This window comes from Protomyctophum parallelum (genome assembly GCF_964188405.1).
Source record: "Protomyctophum parallelum genome assembly, chromosome: 3".
Lineage (NCBI taxonomy): Eukaryota > Metazoa > Chordata > Actinopteri > Myctophiformes > Myctophidae > Protomyctophum > Protomyctophum parallelum.
This window is the reverse complement of record NC_139698.1, coordinates 18,521,933-18,544,113: the sequence shown is the minus strand read 5'-3', so window position 1 is coordinate 18,544,113 and position 22,181 is coordinate 18,521,933. Positions and strand designations below refer to the sequence as shown.

The following is a 22,181-nucleotide window of genomic DNA, read 5'->3' as shown; positions in this document are numbered from 1 at the left end:
GGGCTAGAACCCTATAAATCTACACTATAGCTGAATATAGGAGGGGCTAGAACCCTATAAATCTACACTATAGCTGAATATAGGAGGGGGCTAGAACCCTATAAATCTACACTATAGCTGAATATAGGAGGGGGCCCTCAAAAAAGGCAAAGAACTTTAAAGATAAGGGGTAAGGCACCGACTAAAAGGGCCCATATAGTATCTTACCTCTGCGTTGTTTGTACTTCTTTTCTGCAAAAAAAGAAAAGCATGATAAATATAGATTCCTCATAATGTGAGATAGTACAGTATCTCGTTTTCGAGAGGGTCCTAACTACAATCAATACAATACATTATACTTGAGTACTATACAGTATGAGTAAGGCATACTATTATGATTAGGTCAAACCTTTAAGTCCTTACAAAGTTGACAGTGAAACATGCCTTTTCAATCACCAAATTTGTTTTTGTTACCTTAAGTAACCTTGGAGCATCCTGCGTCTCCTGCAATTCGCAAAAAAGTTAGTTATTGATACAATAACAAAATGTAGGAGAAATAATGTGAAAATATAGACAATCGATTAAGATCGTGAAATAAAATCTCAGAATCAAATCAGTAAGAGGAGGCTGAATTAAAAAGTTAAATTTAACGCATGTAGGCCTGACGTCAAAATAATAAAAAATAATCTTCTAAATCATGACCATTTTCTGAAAGATTTGAGGCACATTTTAACGATTTTTCAAAAATAGCAGACGTACAAGCTCGGCTTGTAGATCTGCTATTTTTCAATAGCTAAATTATAACATCAACGAGAGAGAGAGAGAGAGAGAGAGAGAGAGAGAGAGAGAGAGAGAGAGAAAGAAATCACCCCGAAACCTTCTCCCCACCCATCTGGCACAAAATGTTCTTGTGAGTGATCGGACAGTGTCCAAATCAAACAGGGTGTCGATACTTACATACCATTTGCCTGTAGTTGCCTTCACAAATGTGTCGGGCCAATCTCTTACAAAGAAATGCCATAAAAGATAGACGTGACATCCAATCCTCATCAAAGCCTATATAGACTGTACTCTCAAGACACGCTCCATGTATGGCCAGTACAGCCAGCGCTCAGCCCAGCAGTCTGCCGTCACCCAGGGGGATGCGTGCACGCGACCTCGCCCCTTTTCTCGCCCTCAGGGCGTCTCACTGGTTATTATAGGTTATTATAAGTTCAGTCACACGAGAGAGACTCGGAGTAGAACCGCTGCTCCTTCGCCTGGAAAGGAGCCAGCTGAGGTGTTGCTCTGGAGAGGGAAGCCTGGAGCACTCTGGTGTAGCTGTTGCCCCCGCGACCCGACTACGGGTAAGCAGTTGAAGATGGATGGATGGAACTACACAATAGCAGAGAGAGAGAAGAGAAGAGCAGTGCAGATGTTACCTGTATGGCAGCAGCATTATGGCGAGAGATAACCAAAGCCCCTTCAGCCTGGCTGAGAAGAAGCCAGAGGCAGACACACAGGCCCCACAGCAGCACGAAGCTCCTCCACCTGGACATGACTGAACTCCACTAAAACACTCACTCACTTCATCGCTTAGAAGAGAGCCCCTATAGAGCGTCGCAGTCCCGCCCCCTTTCATGAAGACGCCTGGCCCAGGAAATTAATCCCAATGCATTTTTCCCATATAGGCATTTCAAAACGTATTTATTTAAAGACCTTTTAAAGCGTCGTACGAAGCCAACTCTTGTCGTGACAAATCATGACAACACACAATATTTTGGACCAAACAAATAATAAAAAATTTAAAAAAAGCAATTTGTTTTAACTTTCTAATTGTGTTTGTTGTCATGATTTGTCACGACAAGAGTTGGCTTTGTCCGCGGCGTAAACGTCTTTAAATAAATACTTTCTGAAAAGTCTATGAGGAAAATGAACGGGGATTTCTTTTCCGGGTCTCTCGAGGGGGCGGGACTGCGATGCTCTATAACGTCCCTCCCATGCCCAGGAGGAGGGCTCAACAAGTGTGTGTCTTAGGTCACATTCATACCAGAGAGCTTTGCTGCGATTAAAACGAATCCTGCTGCGCATTGTCAGAAAGTGCGCTTCGTTTGGCAGGTGTGAAGGCTCATTCGAATCCTAATGCGCAGCAAATAACCGCATTTTACTCCGCCCAAAAACATGGGTTTCGCTTCGCTTCGAATCGCACTTGACTACGATTCGGTGCAGGTGTGAATGCAATCCGCAGTAAATAAAGGAAATGAAGCAAACATAATGTGGCGGGTGAGGAGCTGAACACAGTTGGAGACGGAGAAGGCATATTTTACGCAGCGCAAAGATGTCCCGTTACCGTGGATAGACGTGGTCGAAATGAGGACGTGTACATTAATCAATTGCTTAAGAAAACACATAAAAACACTGCAGTGTATTATAGCCTACATAATATTCTGTCTGTCTGTCTGTCTGTCTGTCTGTCTGTCTGTCTGTCTGTCTGTCTGTGCGTGCCGTAAACATGGAGTGCTGTCACTGTGTGGGACTGGGGAGTTATATCAGTGCGCTCATGCAGCGCTGTGCTGCATGCCCAAAAGAACAGTGTAATTTTATCACCATAGATTTCACTGTGTAGGCTATAGTTTATGAATGGAACACATTGATAAAGGTCCCCCCTGCTGCGTTTCCAATTGCTGCGAATGACAGTGTGAAGGCAAACCCCAGCCAATGAAATATGCAAGAATCCCAATTCCCCGCCCACACGGATCTGAGTCTACCGAAGTATTAGGTGAGAATCTGACCTTAGTGTTGAAATATTGACCAAAAGATCTGACGTCAGTTCAGTATGGCAGGCCAGTGGCGTGCACAGACATTTAGAGGGGCAGGTGGTGCTCAAGTGAAAAAAGGGCACCTTGTGCAGCGCGTGGAACCGGCCGGTTGCCTTAATAGTGTGAGATTTATAGGCATAAATAATATATTGGAAGCTTTTTTTTTTATCAAGAATTGATCAATGTCACCATGGTCCACATACTGTACACTGTAACAAAAAAAAGAAAACTTATTTCTTTCTTTTCTAAAGGGCACATTGCTGTCCAGAGGGCAAGGGCAGGTGGTGCTCTAGTGCCCCCTAGTGTCTATCTGTGCACGCAACTGATGGCAGGAGATGAGATATGAGACAGACTCTGCAGGGCTGTATTTTGTGTGTCTTAAGTACTAGGTCTTATTACTTAACTTAAGACCTGGAGGCGTGGTCAATGCTCTTTGGCCACTCATAAATGGCATTGATCACGCCTCCAGGTCTTAAGTTAAGTAATAAGACCTGGTACTACTTAAGACACGCAAAATACAGCCCTCAGTGGTGGACAGGAACTATAAGTACACTGTTCATTTACTTAAGTACAATATTGAGATATTTGTACTTCACTTGAGAATTCCCAGTACTTTAAACTTCTACTTCATCTCATCTCAGATCCAAATATTGTACTTTTACTCCACGTGAGCTTGTAGATCTGCTATTTTCAAAATAATGTTTAATACATTTCTGCACAACGAGTACTTGATACCAATACTTCTGAACTTTTTAGTCAACAGCATTTTGAATTCCAGATTTTTACTTATAATAATAAGTAAAGTATATAGTAATACTTTTACTTGGGTAAAAAACAAAAAAAGTGAGTACTTTCTCCACCACCGCACGCACACTCCTGTTGACACATGATTTATCACATGCCATCCGGTAAAATACGGGACACTGGATGCAATGTGTACAGTATGTGACCGAGGGCTATGCTAAATAAACTTGTGAGAGTTAATTGCAGCATTCTAACAAAATGCTCGGTGTTGGTATACAGTGCTGCATGGAGAGAGCTGAGAGCAGTGCAATCTCTGACCCCGCAGAGCAAAGAGGGCTTTTTGTGTCACAGCTTATTTATACAGTACTTACTTGGCATGGCTGGTTGGGGTTGGCTGGACGAAAACGACACACGTGAGTGCATGTTTGCTTTTTTTACCCAGTGCACTTCTTATATATTCAGTGCAGCAGCATGCCCCTGCGTTTTATCACAAACCATGTGTACCGGTACTTAAAGGACCACTTCACCACTTTTCAACCTATCTTCATATAATAGGTCCTCACTAATAATCATGAAAAATGCAAAACATTTTCTACTCGGTCTGTGGGCAGTTCAGAAACCGTCTTCCAGTGACATCATCGATGGGGAATACAAGCCAATAGAAACTGCAGGCTCTCTAGTCCTGAAAAGTTGTAATGCGAAAATGGAAGCCATCGTTCTCACGATAATGACAATCTAAACATTTTTGTAAAAATAAAATGTCAACGTCGTCGTCGTCAACGTCAAAAATGTCAACGTCGTCGTCGTCAACGTCAAAAATGTCAACGTCGTCAACGTCAAAAATGTCAACGTCGTCGTCGTCAACGTCAAAAATGTCAACGTCGTCGTCGTCAACATCAACAATGTCAACGTCGTCGTTGTCAACGTCAACATCAACTTCAACGTCAACGTCAATGTCAATGACAAAAATTTCAACGTCGTCGCTGTCGTCGTCAACGTTAACAATGTCAACGTCGTCGTCCACGTAAAAAATTTCAACGTCGTCGTCGTCGTCGTCAACGTCAAAAATGTCAACGTCGTCGTCGTCAACGTCAAAAATGTGGTCGTCGTCGTCAAAAATGTCAACGTCGTCGTTGTCAACGTCAACAATGTCAACGTCGTCGTCGTCGTCAACGTCAAAAATGTCACCGTTGTCGTCGTCCACGTCAAAAATGTCAACGTCGTCGTCGTCAACGTCAAAAATGTCAACGTCGTCGTCGTCAACGTCAAAAATGTGGTCGTCGTCGTCAACGTCAAAAATGTCAACGTCGTCCACGTCAAAAATGTCAACGTCGTCGTCGTCAACGTCAAAAATGTCAACGTCGACGACGTTGACATTTTTTTTTTTTTTTTAAGATATTTTTTTGCGGCTTACGCCTTTTATTTATTTTTGAAGGGACAGACAGTAGGCTGACAGGAAACGGGAGAGAGATGGGGGGATGACATGCAGTAAAGGCCGTGTCGGGCTCGGGAGTCGAACGGCACACTGCGACTGGATTACCAGTCAGGTGCCCAGACCGTTACGCCACGGCCTGGGCCGACGTTGAAATTTTTGACGTTGACGACGACGACGTTGACATTTTTGACATTGACGACGACGACGTTGACATTTTTGACGTTGACGACGGCGTTGACATTTTTGACGTTGACGATGACGACGTTGACATTTTTGACGTTGACGACGTTGACATTTTTGACGACGACGACGACGTTGACATTTTTGACGTGGACGACGTTGACATTTTTGACGTTGACGACGAGAACCACATTTTTGACGTTGACGACGACGACGTTGACATTTTTCACGTTGACGACGTTGACATTTTTGACGTTGACGACGACGACGTTGACATTTTTGACGTTGACAACGTTGACATTTTTGACGTCGACAACGACGACGACGTTGACATTGTTGATGTTGACGACGACGACGTTGACATTTTTTTACGTGGACGACGTTGACATTTTTGACGTTGACGACGACGACCACATTTTTTACGTTGACGACAACACGTTGACATTTTTGACGTTGATGACGTTGACATTTTTGACGTTGACGACGTTGACATTTTTGACGTTGACGGCAACGACGTTGACATTTTTGACGTTGACGATGACGACGTTGACATTTTTGACGTTGACGACGACGACGACGTTGACATTGTTGACGTTGACGACGACGACATTGTTGACGTTGACGACGACGACGTTGACCTTTTTGACGTTGACGACGAGGACGTTGACATCTTTGACGTTGACGACGACGACGTTGACATTTTTGACGTCGACGATGTTGACATTTTTGACGTTGACGACGACGACGACGACGACGTTGACATTGTTGACGTTGACGACGTTGACATTTTTGACGTTGACGATGACGACGACGACGTTGACATTTTTGACGTTGACGACGACAGTGTAAAAACACTCATTACGACGGCATCAAGACCCGCCAAAATACATTTTAGTCGACTAAATCAAATGTAGATTTAGTCGACTAAAATCTTATGACATTTAGTCGACTAAAACTAGACTAACACTAAGACATTCCAGGTGACTAAAATGTGACTAAAACTAAATGAAGTTTCAGTCCAAAGACTACGACTAAACTAAAATAGAAATTTGCTGCCAAAAACAACACAGTTTGACCTTGACCGTGTCTCTGGCTGTGTGTCCCCGTGACCTGGACCGTGTCTCTGTCTGTCCGTCCTCCTCAGGAGAGAGAGAGGTCCCCAGCGAGAGAGAGAGGTCCCCAGCTCCTCCTACTACAACACGTCGGCTCCCAAAGCCGGGCTGCTGATCATGATGAAGGACATGCAGGACCGGCTGGAGGACGAGGGACCCGAGGACGAGGACGAGCTGGACCTGGACCTGTCCGACAAGAAGGTAACCGACCTGTGGAGAAATGTGGGGGTCCCCGGGGGGGTCTTAGGGTCAGGGTTACTGTGTGGGGGTCCCGGGGGGTCCCCAGGGGGGTCTTAGGGTCAGGGTTACTGTGTGGGGGTCCCCGGGGGGGTCTTAGGGTCAGAGTTAACGTGTGGGGGTCCCCGGGGGGTCCCCGGGGGGGTCTTAGGGTCAGAGTTACCGTGTGGGGGTCCCCGGGGGGGTCCTTAGGGTCAGAGTTACCGTGTGGGGGTCCCCAGGGGATCCCCAGGGGGGGTCCTTAGGGTCAGGGTTATCCTCCAATCACTTCACATCTCTCTCTCTCAGATGGAGTTGATCGACAGCCTGTCTTCACATCTCTCTCTCTCTCAGATGGAGTTGATTGGCAGCCTGTCTTTACATCTCTCTCTCTCTCAGATGGAGTTGATTGGCAGCCTGTCTTTACATCTCTCTCTCTCTGGTCATGGTGGTGTGTTTTTTCACGTCAGATGAAACAGAACCAGTGGCTTTTTTTCCGTCTAATTCGATGGAGGGGGGTTTTTGTGGACGGCGACGAAGAAGTTCCAGCGGACCCGACCGTGATCTCGTCTACGCAGCGGGGATGATGACTGCGACCACCGCGAGGAGTGTTGCGCAACGGGGACCGATACCAGCCGCCGGACGGTGCGGGTGGGGAGCGGTCGATGGAGCGGCGACAGCCGCGCGGAGGCCTTGATCATCACGTCGGCGCGGGGACGGCGATCGCGGGCGGCGAGCTGGGAGATGCAGCACGGAGCAGCAGTGGCTTGATTGACCGACCTAAGCTGAGGGCCTTCGCGGACCTGCTCGAGGGGTCTGTGATGAAGGTGTTTGTTTGCTTTTCTTTTTCGTCCTGTCTCTGTTGTTAACAGAGTTGGGAGGGGGGAGAAGATGATAATGACGAGGACAGCGAAAACAGCATTGAACTTTTTCTCACCTTGATCCGTGCAGCAGAACGAACATTTCGAGGTAAACTAGAAAGAAGCATACAGAAGAACTTTCTTTGTCCAATTCGGAGGGGAGACAAACTTTCCTTTACTCCGATTACAAATTGTGCGTCACGTTTGTTTTCAACATGAAATAATATAGGCCTCATGTTGGTATGTGTTTGTCGTATAATTAGATAAGTTGAGTCATATAGCCTAATTATGAGTCAATGAGGTATTTTCCTAGAGATATGAAGAGATATGTGTTATTATAGTTAAGCTCTGGCGCACCAATGCTTTCTTTTTGGGTATCACCACGGGTGATTTGATCAGGGTAAGTCCGGAGTGACTTAACTGATATTGTGTATTTACTGTGTATTGGCATTGGAATAGCAGAGTTTATAGTAAAACATGTAGGTTATTGCATATCAAAAAAGTGCTCTTGTAACAATAGGAGCGGAAAGCGGCATGTCTTGTTTAAATGTCAGTTAACTGTAGCCTACTAATCATTTTCCATTATTCATGTATGGATGTCTGTGTTTGAAAACCATTTTTGGGAAGTTCTGTACTGTGATGCTGTTATTTTTGGTTTCTTGAATGTATTGTTCAGCTGAGGGTCAAGGGGGGTCTAAGATAATTATGGTTCCATATTTTTAGGTGACCATCTGTGATGGTCAAGGGGGGATATGAAGAATATGGGATTCCATAATTATACAATGATCTTCTTCCTTGTGTGATTGACATGCTCTTGTGTCCTTCTGCAGTAGACCTATTTTTGGTGATTAGCACCTACAAGGGTGTCGGCCGAGAAGGAGCCGAATTCCGGTGGCTATTTGTATAACAAAGGAGTTTGAGACAGACAACTTGATCAAAGACTTGCCACTAATAATATGCAAACAAATGTCGACACCCACGCCAATGTAGAGTGCTTAAAGTAGTGACCAAGGATACAATCAGTTGTCAGTCGTGGCGCAAGCCTACATGGGAGACGTCAGCCACTTTGCTGGCTGGCGTGAGTCTGTCTATGCTCTGTAAGCTGTACTCCGTTGAAATAAACATCTTGGAACTTCATCTCGTCTCATGTCTGCCGTGCACAATTCTCCTCTGTATGGTATGAAATATACTTCAAGACATAATTATGCTGTGTTGCTTTTCGATGTGTACACTGTGTGATTTCTATAGAGGTATCTTCTAAAGAGCACAACCTTTTCTGAACGCACAAGTATCGCGATACTGTCCACTGTTTCCTGTCTGGCAGACAGATCTCGCGTTACCTCGGAGACAGAAACGATAGAGTGCTGAACTGAACCCAACTGAATTGAACTGTGAAAAATGTGTATTTACCTCTGGTGGGAGGTTGAGTGTGTACTTTATAATCCTTTATAGTGTGTTTTAACTTTTTAAGATGATGTTTTTTAGTAATTTATTGTAGCCTGTTAAATCTTTACATTGTGTACACGACCGGGGGGCTTCGATATTGTTGTTTTTCTTTCTTCCCCAGCTTATTTCCCAAAATGCTACATCAACATAATTGAAAGAAAATAATACATTTGATTAAATTCATGGTTTAAATATATTAAACACAATGTCTGTGAAAGTATAATCAGGTTGCTGTCTTTTTCAGCGAAGGACATTTGGTCCAATGACTTGCTATGGAGTATTCATTTATTTATTTATTTACCTGTCGACCTGCTTTCTGTATAAGTGTGATCATGTTGTAGGACATTCTAGGCCACTAGGTGGCGGTCTTAGGGCCGATTCATACTCCTATTTTACCGCTGTTTCGGCGCTGTAGTGCCGAAATGATTTCGGCTCGTCAGACATTTTCAGTAGCACCGAAGAGAAGACTTTAGGACGGTACCCCACCCCTATTTTCTCTGACCTTCCACGTTCATACATTTCTTCTTGCTATACTTGGGGGGGGGGGGGGGGGGGGGGGGAGTGCAGATCTTGTTGTAGATCTGATATTATTATTCAAACATTTTTGAAGATCTTTGGAAATATCCGCCAAGGTTGATCTGCCCCCCAGAAACAGGAAGTGGTAAGTAGAACGAGGTGACACTTAAAACGAAGCATACATGACGCTTTACTTTATTACCGTACTTTATTACCGTAATTCACAGTACAGATGTCTCTCTACCGAGAGACATCTGTACTGTGAATTACAAGACAACTCACCCCGTTTCTGTTTTCCTCCCAGAACTTTCCCCAGTGAGGGGTGGGAGAGTCTTGACAGCAGGCAGTTGGACTTTGAATTTCTCTAACTATAAACTTTCATGACAGCAGACATGCCTAAGTACAAATATAATTTATGAAAAGCTACTACAGTAAAGTCTGTTCACAGAAGTTGTTGGATATGTGGGGATTATCTGACGAGGTACCATTTGAGTGGGCAAAACCTTACATATACTAAATAATACTAAATAGTTTATATGGGTCAATATAAGTAAAAAAATATAAGAGCTTGTAGGTCTGCTATTTTTTGAAAAATCGTGAAAATGCGGCACAAATCTTTGAATATAATATTCTTTCAGAAGACTTTTTATTTATTTCGACGTCAGGCCTAAATTGGTTGTGCAGATGGAACACTCCATTAGTTACAGAACTATAATTTGTCATATTCCACTCCTGCGTCTAACCGTCCTTTATGACAACTATGATGTATTTGATGCATTTCCATGTGTTGTTCTTGCTGTACTGTACTGTACTGTACACTGCACTGTATTGTACTGTACTGTACTGTAACATTGTAAAAGGATTTGGTTCCTAACCAGTGTTTATCATTTCGCTGATTTCGCTGACAGTTTTCTGTCAGGATTTGCGCCACATTTTCACGGTCTTTCAAAAATAGCAGACCTACATGCTCGTAGTGAGCTTGTAGATCTGCTATTTTTCAATAGCTAAATTGTAACAATGTTTAAAACACCAAAAGGGGTGCAATGCCAAACAGTAAAGTGTCCATTGGTTCTTGCACTAACCAATGAATGGACACTTTGTTTGGCATTGTTCACTTTACTTTTCTTGTATTTTATTATGACGAGACGCGTGACACACTTATGACTGAATATAGACAACTTATTTGTTTTACCCTCGTTTACCTCTGCTCTGTATAGTATTATTATTATTATTATTATTATTATTATTATTATAGTTTTTGACTCATCTTATCTTTTCTTTGCATTTATGTATAGAAACTACATGTAGTCTATATGTAGTTTGTATTAACTTATACTTAAATCCTTATACTTAGCACCCATAGCTGCTTTTCTGGCATTTTCAAAATGGTCATTAATTAATTAATTAATGGCCTTTTTTTATTTCACCTGCTACTAAACTTTGACCACGGTGGGAGTGACAAAGCAAACATTCTTTATGACTCCACGACGCTGGGACAAAGATTACACTTACAGTAACTATCTGCCCTGTTCCGGAACCGGAAGCACTGTTGTTTTAACCCATTCTGAACGGGAACCCATGTGTTAGCATCATGTTATGCTTTAGCTATTGAAAGAATTGCAGATCTACAAGCTCATAGCGCGCCACCGAGTGGCACGCTACGAGCTTGTAGGTCTGCTATTTTAAAAGAATCGAAGAACGACTGACATTTATTTAATCTGATCTCAGGTCAGAATGGGTTAATCAGACCAATGTGTGTCCAGTGGAAACCTCTGAAAACCACTGTTGTTTTTGGCAGCACATTTAGATTTGAGGTTTAGTCGTATAGGCCTATAGTCTCTTGAATAGTTCATTTAGTTTTAATCACCTGGAATGTTTTAGTGTTAGTCTAGTTTTAGTCGACTAAACATAAGAGTTTAGTCGACTAAATCTACGGTTGATTTAGTTGACTAAAATGTATGTTGGCGAGCCTTGATGCCGTCGTAATGTTTTTACACTTCCTGAAAATAGCAGATCTACAAGCTCGCAGAGCGACGAGTTGTGAGTGTTGTGAGCCACGGCCCAGGATGGACCTCTGAGCCACGGCCCAGGATGGACCTCTGAGCCACGGCCCAGGATGGACCTCTGAGCCACGGCCCAGGATGGACCTCTGAGCCACGGCCCAGGATGGACCTCTGAGCCACGGCCCAGGATGGACCTCTGAGCCACGGCCCAGGATGGACCTCTGAGCCACGGCCCAGGATGGACCTCTGTGCCCTTTTTTCAAAAGGGCACATTTGTCCAGAGGGGAAAAGGGCACTAGGGGGTGCTCTAGCAACCCCTAGTGTCTGTCTGTGCACGCCACTGAGCCACGGCCCAGGCCAACACTAGTGAGAGTGCAGGACACTGTAATGGTCACACCCACAGATGATGGTCATGCAGTCCTTCCCATCATAATGCTGTTAGTAGGTCAGTCAATGATTGACAGAGACAGAGAGGAGTGATGCAGGGAGCTGTTACTGTATGGTACATGCGGGTGAAGGGTTGGTGAGGAAGTGTAACGTCGTACTATGACTGTCTCCGTTATGGCATAACACTCCTCTCCTCAGCTCTCATATCGTCGTCTGACTAATAACTATACGAAACTCCGAAACTCCTCCAATGTACTGTACTCTACTCTACTGTACTACTGTATCAACTACTACTACAGTATACTACTGTACTGCACACTAAGGTAAGAAACTCCCCCAATGTACTCTACTAATGTAATTACTGTACTGTACTGTACTGTACTGTACTGTACTGTACTGTACTGTACTGTACTGTACTGTACTGTACTGTACTGTACTGTACTAAACCGCATTCTAATAATGTAAGTGTTGTTTGCTGATTATCAGTTCAGTCTTTCATTCATACGAGGTTTCCACTGGACACACACTGGTCTGATTAACCCATTCTGACCTGAGATCAGATTCTAAAAAAAATTCAGTCGTTCTTCGATTTTTCAAAAATAGCAGACCTACAAGCTCGTAGCGCGCCACTCGGTGGCGCGCTATGAGCTTGTAGATCTGCTATTTTTCAATAGCTAAAGCATAACATGACGCTAACACCAAAATGGGTTCCCGTTCAGAATGTGTTAAGTTAACTGACCTCACCTTACAGTAGGAATATAAAACACCTTACTGTCTATAGTGTCTGTATAGGAATATATAAAACAAGGATATAAAATGTGTTGTATAAAAGTATAGATTGTGTTATTGTTTTTCGCTGTGTGTGACTAAATGAGTCACCTACTGTATATACTAATAGTAAGTAATATTCGAGGTCACTTACGTGTGAGATGGGCTATTCTATTTGACTAAGGATTAATTCATGATATAATTGTATACAATTAGTCAAAAATACAATATTTCTATTGACGGCAGCCGGGTGAGCAGTATGGGCTAACGCCCCAGCCTGTGTCCTCCGTGAGGGGGAAGCCCAACAAACCTCGGTGAGGCCTTTAGGAGGGCCATTGTAAATATAATCCACCACTCCTGAATGCAGTGCCTGGTGCTGGGAGTCTGGTGCAACGCACAGGTCCGCTGGGCCTGGTGAGAGCAGGAGTGGACCTGGTAGGAGGGGCCCGGACAGGAGGCAACCCACAGATCCTAGTCCTTCCACACGCCAGAATTTGGTTCTCCCAGTCCCGGCAGAGTAGTTCCGGAGCAACGGATTGTGTGGCCTTGCTCATTCCCTGATGGACTGATCGAGGGTAGCTGCTGGGACGTAAATCGGGATTTGATCAACCCCGGCTGGGTCGCCTGAGTGAGGGGTATGATGTTGGTAGACCCGAAACCCCGTTGACCTCAGGATACATCACTGAGGGATACATCCCAGGTGCATCCATGCCATGTATTTTTAGTTATAGTAATAGTAAGTTGTATAGCATTCGAGGTCGCTTGTATACGTGTGAGATGGGCAATTCTCACTACATTTTGACTAAGGATTAACACTACGACGTCGGAGCAGCCGTTCTGACCGGATTTGAGATTTAAACGTTTATTTTCTTAGCCCATGGAGTCCAGAGAAAGTTCCCCTTGCATGACTTTGTCTAAATATTCGATTGAAATCATCTCTGTTATTTTTCCATTTGAAACGTTTCGTAAATATGATTTTAGGCATATATCTCTTACTCAGTCTGGCTATATCGGCACAATCGACCGCCGTCCCCCTTTCTCTCCCACTCGCCTTTTTTTTGCGCTCCTTGATAATGGTGTCTTTTATAAACACATTCCCCGACATTTCCTTTTCACTTGATATCGTTTCGTAGAGAGGGCCTACACAACCGATCTATATACCAAATGAAAGCCCCAATTTCGTAGTTTACATGGTATTTTGAATTTTTTTAAATGAGCAAAAAATGAGCGAGTTATGATTTAAAGAAAAGAGGGGTGGAGGAAAAAAAAGAACACACAACACACAGACAGCTAGCTAACTAGGCGATTATTTGGCACAATCAATCAAATATATATTAATTACATCGATAACACGAGTAGCCTATAATGTTTCCCCCTCTATATAAAAATGACAATATATAACTCTAATGTCGTATTTCGTCATGTATGTGAACTAGGCTGCTTGATCAAGGGTGTTGCTTCCGTGAGCAATGGTGTACAAGATTGGTAATACGTTGGTCAAAGTAACTCATTTTTAGACCATCTGGGGAAAATAAATACATCTGCAGAGTTCCCCCCCCACACACACGCAATTCTAGCCTACCCAAACGTAAAACAAAGTCGGAAAGTGTTTTATCAGCTCCCAAACTTTTTTGTTTGCATGGCCGGTTTGACCCGACGCGATTCTTTGGCACAATCAATCAAATATAATAGTAGGCTACTAAGCCCGTTTTCAGCTAAATGCGGAAATGTCCAGGCTAAATAACTTATCGACGGGAGTCGTGTTAATATTTATTTACTCGTCATTGTCATGTTCACTCCAAATAAACAAGTATTATGCACTTATGATGCGGAGAGCCATCTTATAAAATAGTTGGGTTGCGATATTGAGGGGGCAGAAAACAGCCCGGTCATGTGGTTCATGTACTTGCAAGTATAGGGACAAAGAAATGCGGAAGTGTTTCAAGATTTCCCCTTATACCAACGAAGAAGAAATGCAATGTTTTTTATTAATTAAACTGATATAACAACATAACGTGGCTAATAATTGTTTATTTGGCATGTACTTTGGCTGGTATTTAAGGTAAATATAACGCGACTCACTTGTATAAGTAATTTAATGCGGACATGCTGCATTTACCGCAATACATTGGCTTTAGTAATGCGGTTAGCTTATAATATTAGCAATTTAAGCTAACGGCTGGAGGACTATGGATAATCCGGTCAATAACATCATTACACTTAAACATTAATACAATTATGTCATGTTTACATGCCTAGTCAAGCAGTCTGTACATCGCGTGGGGTCACATATATTAATTACATCGATAACACACGACAAAAGACGAGTGATCTTGGCTCTTTGCTGGGTGGAAGGAAAAAGATAACAACAAAAGGCAGCAACGCGACACTCTTCCATGGCTATGTTGCAATATAGCAATAACTGGCAACGGCAAAATATATATTTGTATGTATTATTAGTTTTATACATTTTAGGAGTGAAAACATGTGTTTAGAAACACATATGATTTAATTAGTTGGAAATGGGATGCAGGCTTGAACAATGTCGTCTCCAGCTGGAGAGGGACGAGTGGGGGAGAGAGTGGTCAATCAAATCGCACCAAAAACACGTCCCCCTGACCGTTCAGCCGACTGAGTAGTAGTGAAATTTTTTCAGACTTGCTAGTGTTAATTCATGCTATAATTGTATACATGGGTTAGGGTTAGGGGACGATATTTCTATTTGACATGTAGCAGAATGAAAATCACGAGCTTGCAAAACAAGCCAAATACAAAACAAATACAAATATATACTCAAATACTTACAGTACTCGAGGGAATGTACTTATACTTTACTGTCAACCTCTGCCAACGAGTTAGAGTTTGAACAGAGTAGAATGGGACCTCTGTGTCTGCCCGCTGCATCGTGCACATCTGAAAAACACACGTTTTCAAACAATGACAATGTTTGGCTCGCTTGTGGCTGCTGGGAATAATTACCCTGCCTTATTACGATTACGATGGGAAGATATGTGAGCTATATGGACTCAAAGGTCCCGGTGGTTTTCACCACTTTTAACCTCGGCATCCCTATTTTGAACACGATAGGTGAAACTGTTGTACACGGTGTGTTAGGAGGAGGCTAGGCCACAGAGAACACACACTGCAGGTCTACAGTCATAATCTAAATAACCGTCATGCGGTTTGACGCACTAACCCGCAACGCCTCCTCAACCAGACAATATCAACACAACCCTCAGTGTTGACACACATGTATTTAATGAATAACATTTCACTCCCTTTGGTTTCATTGTGTGTGTTTCTGTACTGGCCCACTTCAGAGGCGTATGTGTGGCAGAGCGCCAGCTAGTGTTGTAAATAAACACTCATAAACAGCTGAACATTGTCTTTTATTTCTCCTCTGGTAGGAGGAGAGCCTGCCTGGAAGCCTGCCTGTCTCCACCTAACCCTATAACCCAGGAGGAGAGCCTGGAAGCCTGCCTGTCTCCACCTAACCCTATAACCCAGGAGGAGAGTCTGCCTGGAAGCCTGCCTGTCTCCACCTAACCCTATAACCCAGGAGGAGAGCCTGCCTGGAAGCCTGCCTGTCTCCACCTAACCCTATAACCCAGGAGGAGAGCCTGCCTGGAAGCCTGCCTGTCTCCACCTAACCCTAACCCAGGAGGAGAGTCTGCCTGGAAGCCTGCCTGTCTCCACCTAACCCTATAACCCAGGAGGAGAGCCTGCCTGGAAGCCTGCCTGTCTCCACCTAACCATATAACCCAGGAGGAGAGTCTGCCTGGAAGCCTGCCTGTCTCCACCTAACCCTATAACCCAGGAGGAGAGTCTGCCTGGAAGCCTGCCTGTCTCCACCTAACCCTATAACCCATGAGGAGAGCCTGCCTGGAAGCCTGCCTGTCTCCACCTAACCCTATAACCCAGGAGGAGAGTCTGCCTGGAAGCCTGCCTGTCTCCACCTAACCCTAACCCTAACCCAGGACCAGAAGGAGAGCCTACATGGAAGCCTGGCTGTCTCTCCACCTATCCTGACCACGACAGGTGGATTAGCTGAGAGGATATCTGAGAACCCATCGTCCACTAAATAGAAGGAAAAACAGCACACTCTTTTCCTTGAATTCTGACTGAGTCAACGGGCGAGAGACTATAGCTGAGAGGTGACAGGACACTGCAACAGAGAGGGAGAGAGAGAGAGAGAGAGAGAGAGAGAGAGAAAGGAAAATAGCAAGAGGGACAGAGAGGAGATGAGCTCGGAGCCCATTGGTTGATGAAGACTCTCAGCTCTGAGCCCATTGGTTGATGAAGACTCTCAGCTCTGAGCCCATTGGTTGATGAAGACTCTCGAGAGGACTTTGACCTTCTGACCTTCTGACCATGCCATCAGACCGTCCGTCCTGTTCCTTAACTCCTCCCCCCTGCAGGGCGATTGGGTGGAGCTGTCACTGAAGGCATTCCTATACGGCACAGTATAGTACACCTATACTGTATTCCTATACGGTACAGTATAGTACACCTATACTGTATTCCTATACGGTACAGTACAGTACGCCTAGAGGCTACGGGTGGAGGTTCCAGAGAGTGAACCCAAATCAAAACGATGCCCTATCTGGTCCATACCTCCCACTCCCAGCTGGGGGCGCTGCCCGTGGGCTGCGTGGGCTGGGCCCTGACGCTGGCCGCCCTGGGCGTCGTCCAGTGGCGGGTGTGGCTGGTGGACGACCTGCGCTACGTCACGTCGGGCGTGGCCTGGGTGGGCGTGTGGCGGGCGTGCTTCGTCAGCCACACGCTGGTGTCCCCCGAGCTCCGCGTGATGTTCTGCCGGGGGCACAACATGTGGGACGCCTTCGTCCCGCACGAGCTGAGGGCGGCGCAGGTCCTCATGCTGGCCTCGGCCGCCCTGGGCCTGGCGGGCAACGCCTTCGCCGTCTACGGCCTGAGGAACGTGCACCTGGGCCTGGAGGGGAAGGGCGACGCCTGGACGCCGACGCCCAAGACGCTGTTCTCCGCGGCCGGCGGTCTGCTCCTGTCCTCGGCAGCGGCCTCGCTCACCCCGCTGGCGTGGAACGTGTACGCCGTGGCCCGGAACCACACCATCGCCTTCCCGCCGGACTTCCACATGCCGGCCGCGCCCCGCGCGCAGGCGGTGGGCGCCGGCCTCATGGTGGGCGTCATAGCCGCCGTGCTGACGCTGACCTCCGGGGTCATGTACCTGAACTACAGGCCGCCGACGCCCCGAAGGTCGGGAGGTCGGGGGTCGACGACGCGGCAGTGCGGCAGAGGATGCTCCGGGGAGGAGGAGGAGCCGGGGGAGGAGCCGGCGACATCGTGGTCCTCGGTGAGCGGAGATAAAGCCATGAATAATAACCGCAGGGTGACTCTGATGATGAGTGACAGAGAAGGGACGGAGAACCTGGGCTTTGAGATCGTTTAAAACCCTTTAACCCGTTCTGACCTGAGATCAGATTCATACGAGGTTTCCACTGGACACACACACACTGGTCTGATTAACCCATTCTGACCTGAGATCAGATTCATACGAGGTTTCCACTGGACACACACACTGGTCTGATGAACCCATTCTGACCTGAGATCAGATTCATACGAGGTTTCCACTGGACACACACACTGGTCTGATGAACCCATTCTGACCTGAGATCAGATTCTAAAAATGTCAGTCGTTCTTCGATAAAAAAATAAATAGCAGCTATTTATATGCTATTTATTTTTTTGAGCTATGAGCTTGGAGATCTGCTATTTTTCAATAGCTAAAGCATAACATGATGCTAACACCAAAATGGGTTCCCGTTCAGAATGGGTTAAAAGCGTTTAAAACCCCTTTTGGTGTTTTATTTAAGCATTATGTCTTACTTTAGCTGATCTACAAAGCTCGTAGTGCCGCGCTACGAGCTTGTAGATTTTGAGAAATCGTGAAAATGTTGTATGCATGTTGCAACAGTGTGAGTGAGGCTTGACACACACACACACACACACACACACACACACACACACACACACACACACACACACACACACACACTTAGGCAAACTAACCACCGCAATAAAGACAATGACCTTGACCCCACACACACACACACACACACACACACACACACACACACACATTTGCATGGAGGTGATCTGCTTCATTGAAGAATGGAGATGGTTGTATAATATTTTTAGGCGTCAGCACATTTCTAGATATACGTAGTCACAAAATGATCCTCTATCTACAGTAAATTAAATCATTATCATTAGTTCCATGTTGTCTGTGCTGCTGATGCTGTACTGTACCGACATATTCATCAACTTACAATCTGAACTCATGCACACAATGATAGTCAGCTGTGGAAAGTAACTAAATACTAAGTACTGTACTTCTACCACTACATCTCAAGGTGGGGCAAATATGGTACTTTTTGATGGACCCCTCCTATGTCCAGCTGTTGGTTTGTGTAACCCAAATTCTGTCCTAACGCAAACATTAAATAGGCGGGTAAAAATATGGTTTGACCCTAAAAAAATTGCAACAAAAGGTTTCTCAACTTTTTTTTGTAGTATTAGGTGTCCTTAATAACATACTAAAAGTTTACCAAAGTTTGACCACCCGAAAGGTGTTATTTTCAAGATGGCCGCCGCCAGTTCTTAAAATACCATTACTCCTCCATTATTCATCCTAGAAAAATAATTTTGGTGTCTAACCCTATGTTTTGGTTATCTAGGAATCCAATTAGCATATATAAATTATATAAAAGTACAATGATATATTAAAGCAATTGTTTATAAGGTTATAACAGTGTAATAGGACATTTCTCTTTGCTATAATGCCGTACTGCTGTATAGGTGAATTCATCACCTATACACAATTCACATTCTGTTGAAGCTTTCAGGAGATTTATTTTGATAACATAACAATAAGGAATATATTCATTATTACTGGGTGGTACTGTCATGTGACATTTGTAAAAGCATGGCTGCCAAGTGATAGACTGCATGGGAATATTACACAAATCATGGAATAAATTTACAGAGAAATGTCTGCCCTTTTTTTTGTAAAGGTGTCTGGCAATAATAATAATAAAAAATGAGTCCCCTATAAGGGTAGTGGTTCCCAAACTGTGGGCCGGGACAAACATTGTGAAAATAGGCAATCTATAAAAGCTCACAACGCTGAGTGTCTTTGCAGCAAACACACTCAGTCAGTAGAACCAAATGGCCACTTGTCTGGTCTATGGGGAAGATGGACTCCTCAGTGGGGATACAGTGGAGAGAAATGGCCCCTCATGGGCCTAGAGCAGGGGTGTCGAACTCAACTTGGGGCGAGGGCCGCATTGGTCAAAAGGTCACTTGATGGGGGCCACAACCAGTTGCGGACGCACGCTCGATGTCTCATAGGGGATTCACACTATGGTCCCGGGTGCGCACTCGGGACCACTTGGCAGATGTTGTGGTAGTGTGAATGATGCGTACCGTTCCCGGGAGCGGATCGCCCAACCGTCCCCGGGACCGCATGGGGGGAAGGTCTCTGGACCGTTGAAGTGTATTCAGATACGGATCGTTCCAATGTGAATGCATGCGTACCTAAAGAACGTGACATAATCTCTAGTCGACGAGCCAAGCGTCAACAAAAAAAAACACAGCCGCTGCACGATGCGTAACACCAGCGCATTTCTCAACGCTGCCCTTCTGTTGAATCTGCGTATACGCGCAGCACCACGCTGACTCCGCTATTCTGCGGACTACACGTGGCTCTTGGGCTTTGCTTGGCACAGTTTCCAAAGTAAAACAAAATAATAATAATGCTAAAGTAGAATCCATAGCAAACTAATACACTGGAGCACAGAACTGACTGACACAGTGAATAGCAGGCAGGCTGACAGTGAAGTAGTATAACGGCAAAAAGCCAAAGAGGCAATGCAATTCAGTGTGTCTGGATTTATTTGAGACAATGTCGCACAGTTGATGGTCAGTGTCCGTGCGCGCCAGCCATCAAGCACACCGTCATCAGGAGGATTAAAGTGTGTTATGCAAGTGTACCCGGGTGCGCTGTTGAATCTCGGGCAATGTGAATCATGGCCATCGGGGACCAGGCAACCGTATTCGGAAACAGTTCCAATGAAACGGATTCAGTCCGTCTCAGTGTGAATCCCCTATTAGTCAGTCACTGCTATAATATCTATCTATCCATCTATCTATCTATCTATCTATCTATCTATGCTCAGACCCAGCCAGCCAGCCAGCCACACACATAGTGCTCAGACCCAGCCAGCCAGCAAGCCACACACACAGTGCTCAGACCCAGCCAGCCACACACATAGCTCCGTAAGGGAGTGGTTGCACCACTCAAAAAATCTTCAAAAAACTGAAGAGGCTACTGGAGATTGGAGAACCTGATTTGGACATGATCTGATGCAGGACAATATTATGTCACTATGCCAGAAAGAGAAGATGGGTCTGGCCACATTCATTCACCCCATAATCTCAGTGGAAATTGGGGAATATGTTGACAATAGTCGACAGCTCTGCCGATTAATAATCGATTAATTGAACCCACCCCCCATATTAATCAATATCACAACATGGAGGTCTTAGAACTACCACCACAGGGACAGACAAGCCCCAATCTCTCAAGCTCTCAAGTGCCCCATAGCTTTAATGGGACATGTACTGTATGAGCCACCTCAGACATGCATAGAGGAGAAGACCATGAGGGTCTTCTTAACTTTGCTCTTCTGTGCTCCAAGTCCCCAGGGAGAAATCCAGTGACCCCCCCACTCCCCACACTCCCCTGTACCCACCTGAGGGGAACCCTAGGCCCACTAAACTCTAGACCGGACCCCCCTTTACCTTCTCACCCAACCCCACCTATCATACTCCCCTCTGCACCCGGTAGAGACTTAGGTTCTGACTACTCTGCACTAAGAGTAAAGGCCTATTCATAGTCTGGATTTTCGGTGGTGAGGTGACCACCGCTCCGGTGGTGAGCTGACCACCGGAGCTGAAATAACGATGAGCGGTGGTGAGTAAAAACAGAGAGAAGGGCTGGAGCGGTGGCGGTGGTTTGCTCTTCACCGCGGCTCGTGACGTCATGTTGTAGTTCGGTGGTCACCTAACCACCGAAAATCCAGACTATGTATGAGCCTTTAGTAGAGCATCGCAGTCCCGCCCCCTCGAGAGAGACGGAGAAGAAATCACCGTTCATTTTCCTCATAGACTTTTCAAAAAGTATTTATTTAAAGACGTTTACACTGCGGACAAAGCCAACTCTTGTCGTGACAAATCATGATATTAAACACAATGTTTTGGGCCAAACAAAGAATTAGAAAGTAGAAAAGAACAGCAGATTACAACACTTGTTGTTTTTCTTCTTTGTAATTATTTGTTTGGTCCAAAATATTGTGTTTGTTGTCATGATTTGTCACGACAAGAGTTGGCTTTGTACAACGCTTATAATGTCTTTCAATAAATACGTTTCGAAATGTCTATGGGAAAAATGCATTGGGAATTATTTCCTGGGCCTGGCGTCGTCATGAAAGGGGGCGGGACTGCGACGCTCTATAATGCAAGAAATTAGTTTTGGGTGGGGTGTATATTGATGAATTATTTACAGTAGTTTGAGCCAAAGTTTATCCACCAAGCTATCCAAAACGTTTCAATATTGCAATCATGTAGACTATTATCTATCAACTGACAATATTCTCTGCCACAACCTTCTGAATTACTGAAAATTGTGACTATTAGTT

The 22,181-nt window shown here is 44.9% G+C and overlaps 2 protein-coding genes across 2 annotated transcripts in view; one reads left to right on the top strand and one right to left on the bottom strand.

Moving 5' to 3' along the window:
- LOC310855495 (inter-alpha-trypsin inhibitor heavy chain H3-like) overlaps window positions 1-214 on the bottom strand; it is an 18,417-nt gene extending 18,203 nt beyond the window's left edge. The window contains exon 1 of the mRNA XM_083760518.1: window positions 208-214. The gene's annotated coding sequence lies outside the window, so the exon portion shown is untranslated. The remainder of the gene's footprint in view (window positions 1-207) is intronic.
- A 16,824-nt stretch (window positions 215-17,038) lies between these two features.
- Window positions 17,039-17,872, top strand: LOC310856568 (claudin-34-like; the record flags this gene model as incomplete). The annotated part of the gene is made up of 1 exon (XM_083762037.1): window positions 17,039-17,872. One exon carries the CDS (start codon window positions 17,039-17,041, stop codon window positions 17,870-17,872), a length of 834 nt encoding a protein of 277 aa, XP_083618163.1.
- Between the last annotated feature and the right edge of the window lie 4,309 nt (window positions 17,873-22,181).